Genomic DNA, 5154 nt, shown 5'->3' with positions numbered 1-5154 from the left:
CACACACACACACACACACACACACACACACACACACACACACACACACACACACACACACACACACACGAATGTTCGGCGGTAATATTATCGGCCGTACGTGTCCGGCGTGCGAGATTGGAGTTATAATTTCCAGCCGAGCCTCGCGCGGCCATCGGCAACCCGAACACGCGCGCTGCACGTTCGTCCATCATCATCCGCTGCCGTTGCAGCCTCCGGGTCCAAATTGCAGGCACCGGACCATTCGATTATGTCATTATAAATACCTTGTTTTTATTTCATTACTGACGTCTCTCGGCCCCGGACACATAATGTGTGTCTCAACACCGCCACCACCTATAATACTCGAGTACAGACCAGTCAACGCCCTCCCCGAGCGTTCTGTCATTATATAGTGCGTCTAAAACAGTATTGGGTTACCGTCGCTTAATATATATTACGCACACTACACGCACACTCGACATAAGCAATATTATGTGTGTGCGAGGGATGTTTTGTCACGTTTTTGTCAACTACATAGGATAGGCATCTTACTGTTATTGTTGTTATTGTTATATTAATATAATGTGCTACCAGTTCGATTCCATCAAGTCTGGTATATCGTGGTAAATGTCTAGATAATATGTCAGATAATCATTACGCGGCTGATGTTCAAAATTTATTTCCAGGACACCAAATTAATGTACCTATTCTAATTATCGCCGTTGACACTCCCTAGTTTAAAACCACCCGACTAAACCATATAGTATATTCTCTAGATACCTATACTTATATAATATATGAAGTACATAGTATGCCAAATATAAGATTCAATGTCACCTTCTTTTATTATTATTATAATTATTAAAATAACTGTCGGAATTGAGGCCATTGGTACATACATTTTTTTTTTAGCTATTTAAGTGTTGTAATTAAATGTAATACTACATATTTATAAGATAATTAAGTATATAACATCAAATTTAGAAAAGGTAATATGAGCTATGAGCTCAAGCTTTAAAATAATATTTGTCTTATAACTATATTAGTTTGTCCAATCTTGTATCCTAAAGGAAAACGAATTTGTTTGGTGTTACTGTTTGAGAACTGGTCCTAGAATGTCGTATAATATGTCATCACTCATCACTCATCTGATAATTTATTACGGTTCCTTGCTTGGGAGATGCACCCCATTTGATAAAATTGTATTTTATTGTGAGTTTGACTGCGTAAGACAGACATAAACGAAGACCCTCGCAGGACATTAAGTAACCTTAAGTTAGTCTGGTTTCATTATTGATATCGTACTAAGGTACTAACATACCCTATTTGAAGATAAAAAGAAGTTGTTTTTATTACTTTGACTGTTGAGAAAAAGTTCTTCTAATATAGTACTTAGTACAGTAGTACATACCACACATATTTTGGCAAGATAAAACTAAATTGAATTACCTAAGTTTTAATTATTTCCCAAATTCGATAAAAAAACAATTTAAAATCCTTAAAAGTCCGCAGCAAACACAGTGACCGATACCTAATTGTGGAAAATGTACAATAGAAAAAGGTTTGTTTTAAAGTATTAATAAGATTAAAACGAAAGTGTTTACAAGAACAAAATGTATTGCTGTCTGTAGGTGATGCATTGAATAGTTCTGTAATATACAAAAAAAATAAATCGGGGGTTAATCAAATCAAAAATGTGTACAGCTTTACATCTACAAATTATTGAAGTATTATATTATTCGTCTTGATAAGAAGTTTCCCTTGGCCGACCGTTTATATTTTATTCGTACTTCAACGAGTTTACATCGTCGATAAAATCTGGAATCGGTGGCACATAGTCTCTCTGGCCTTTTCTCACTACGTTCACACGTTCCATGTCGTCAGAATCGTTTTCGTAATTCATCTCCTCGTAATTTTCCATCAGAGTTTCTTTAGAGGAGATGCGGTCTCCCATTTCCAAAGAATGAGGCTAAACGAAGAACGATGACATGATATTATAATATAATATTATTGTTATGCTAATTGAATTATTCCTCAAAACTATTTACTTGTATTGAAGACACATGTTTTTCCTCCGTTTTTATCACGCTTTGATCAATCTTTTCACGGCTCAATTCGTTGTCTATGGATTTGTAGTTGTATTCTTCGTCTTCATAAAGAGCTTCCTTTGGCTGGCCGTCTAAATTGTCTTCATCTTTCAACGAGTATAGATCGTCAATGAAATCTGGAATCGGTGGCACATAGTCTCTCTGACCTTTTCTCACTACATTCACACGTTCCATGTCGTCGGAATCGTTTTCATAATTAATTTCCTCGTAACTGTCCATCCAAATTTCCTTGGATAAGTCGTGATCTCCCGTTCCCAAAGAATCGGATTTTATTTTCGAAACCGATTTATTGTATTTCCTCCAAGCCCTCTTAACGAAGCACAACGACATGGTGTTATTGATAATATCATATCATTATTAAGCTAATCGAGTTATTCCGGCAAACTATTTACTTGTATTATAATCGCAGCGTCGTTAGCCGATTCGGGTGTAACGCCGTAGTTTTCAACGGTTTTGATCACGTTTTGAGTAATCATTTCTGGAGTAATTTCTTCGTCCATGCACGATACCTCTTTTTCATTATTCTCTTTGATCATTTCTTCCAAATAATTGGCTACGATTGAGTACGCCGCGCATTCGTCTTCGGGAAAATGACGCATCACCTATAAATGTGCAATATAATATAATAGGTATATAAGGTAGGAAACTGAAAAGTGTTGAAAAAATTTCCATTGTAATGAAGTAGGTAGGTACGCTATTTGTAGTTTTTATACTAAATCAATAATGAAAGGTTAGGCATAAATATTGCATTAATAAATAAATATTATTTTTAAATATAGCTTAAGCAAGATAACTTCTGGGCTTCCACACAAGTTCTTAGCTCAGTAATTATTTTGAATTTTAAAATTTAAATTAAAAAAATATATAGAAAATTGTATTTGTATGTTTGGATAACAGAATCTTTTTGATATCACTTAGATGGCGTAAAATAAAAGTAACCTCAAGCTTAGATTTATTAAAAATGTCCAATTTGTCGCTCAAGGCAAGTATAGAAGTGTTCACCACTAAGATAATGAACCAATTCTAATCTATATAAATCATTCTGATTGTTCTACTATTGACATTCTTATTAATTAATTTATAGTAAAAAATGAATCATAATACCCACATTAGCTGTAATGAAAAAATATCTAATACAAAATATTGTGTGTTTAATAACTAATAATACGTTATTAAATAGTATCCTTAAAGATTATTATTTTTACAATTATAATTATTATGACTGACCTAACCATTGTTAGCCTCAAAATAAGATTGGAAATAAGCCGGATGATTGGATAAAAAAAATGTATTATTTCCAAACAGCGTGTTACACTGCAAAGGGACTATAGTTTATTCGCAAAGACATACATTTCTCATGACATAACTCTCATATATATATAATCAAGTGAAGTTCCAAATCTCTTCATAAAGGGCAAATTCTAGAGGGGCGGATGGTGTGACCGAGTCAGTTTTATATGAGAAAAGGGTGGGAAAACCCACACGTGACATGGTCCGTCTGGTCTGCAAGACGTTTGGCGTATTTATGAGTCGGCAATTATTTAAGACCAAGTTTAGGTTGACGCGTGTGTAATGTACTCACCTCTCGAGCGACGATCATCATTAGGGCCGGCAATCCGTCGGGGATTTCGACTGTCACTCGTTGGCCGTTCGTCGGCGTCGGGAGACACGCCGGGGTTCCGTTCATTTCTTCCAATTATATAAAATATTGCAACGGATAATATTATGAGACTCGTCAGAAGTATAAATAATATATATATATACATGTGTAAATACTGTGACGTGTCGTCACGGTATTTAATCGTCGATGAGAACATAATAATATTAATAATAATAATGATAATAATATAACGACGACGACGCCGATGGCATAATAATAATAAAATATATTTCGTACGACAAACGCCGTCTGACGATTAATAATAATAATAATAATAATAATAATAATAATAATAATAATAACAACGTAAAGAGGGCGCGGGACGATGATTAGCCGTCGCGCGCGCGTGTGCCATTAGTGTGTATAAATATGTATATATAAATAATACGACGACGAGAGAGAGACACGCGGTTTACGCGTATATACATAATATTGTAAGGCCTTTGGGAAATGTCAATGTTATGAAACAGTGTTTAGAGTGTGCTAATTGCGTCGATTAACGAAACTGGCGACGAAACGTAATTTGACATTTCGAATGCAAATAACGTTGTCGTTGTAGGGGTAAACACGGTCGTCTCGCGGAAAATATATCGCATAATGTGCTCAACGCTGCAGCAGTCACGAGCGGTGTGCATTAACCGCAGAGGCACGTCTCTTCAAAAGACGTCTCTCGTCGAGTCGCGTTTGATTTAGCGAGGTGCCGCTCCTTCCGGGAGGAGACGACAAAAAAAGGGTTGCGCTATATAATATAATGTATACTGTAATATACTGAATATAAGGCAACGGTTATTTCGCCGTGTACGTATTATATTACGTGGTACCTACCCGCAAAGGAACGCTGCGCTTTCGTGTATCTCTGAGGACCGCGACGATTGTTCAGAGTTGTACCTATACCGTAAATATTATGATACCGAACGACCGCACGCAGGTCAGCGGTAATAACCAGCAGACGATTTTCCCGAAACATACCTATACCGCGCCGGTCCTCGTTAAAACGGCGAGTTCTTACACAGATCTAAAAGTTTTAGGTGCCCATGTATAAGACGTTCCTACGCACCGAGATATTGTATTACATATAAGTTTGCACCAAATTATTAAAAAATTATGTGTGTACGCGCTAGCCCCTATACGCGAGATGTGTATTATATTACATTATTATTATATTATTATTACGCGAAATAAAATGATTCGATGTTTGTGAATTCCAACAAAATGTGTGAATATTAAAATATAAGATATGTAGTCTTATATAGACGATAATTATGTAAATATACTAGTAGGTACATGGTTCTCTGTCCATTTTAAATGTGCCTACGTCATGAGTATAAAATAACGAAGAATTCATTTGTATATTTCCTCTTCATTCGGATGTAGGACTAAAAAGTTGTGTATAGGTTAGGGGTG

The 5154-nt window shown here is 35.8% G+C and overlaps 1 protein-coding gene across 1 annotated transcript; it reads right to left on the bottom strand.

Moving 5' to 3' along the window:
- Positions 1-1677: 1677 nt before the first annotated feature.
- Positions 1678-3943, bottom strand: LOC111030411. Its single transcript, XM_022309881.1, has 4 exons — positions 3673-3943; positions 2483-2692; positions 2031-2399; positions 1678-1951 (listed from the first exon to the last, which is right to left on the bottom strand). Exons 1-4 carry the CDS (start codon positions 3775-3777, stop codon positions 1763-1765), a joined length of 873 nt encoding a protein of 290 aa, XP_022165573.1. The 5' UTR covers positions 3778-3943; the 3' UTR covers positions 1678-1762.
- Positions 3944-5154: the final 1211 nt, after the last annotated feature.

The sequence above is a fragment of the Myzus persicae genome, unplaced genomic scaffold, assembly GCF_001856785.1.
Source record: "Myzus persicae strain clone G006 unplaced genomic scaffold, MPER_G0061.0, whole genome shotgun sequence".
NCBI lineage: Eukaryota > Metazoa > Arthropoda > Insecta > Hemiptera > Aphididae > Myzus > Myzus persicae.
The sequence above is the reverse complement of the archived record's forward strand: the minus strand, read 5'-3'. Positions and strand labels throughout refer to the sequence as shown.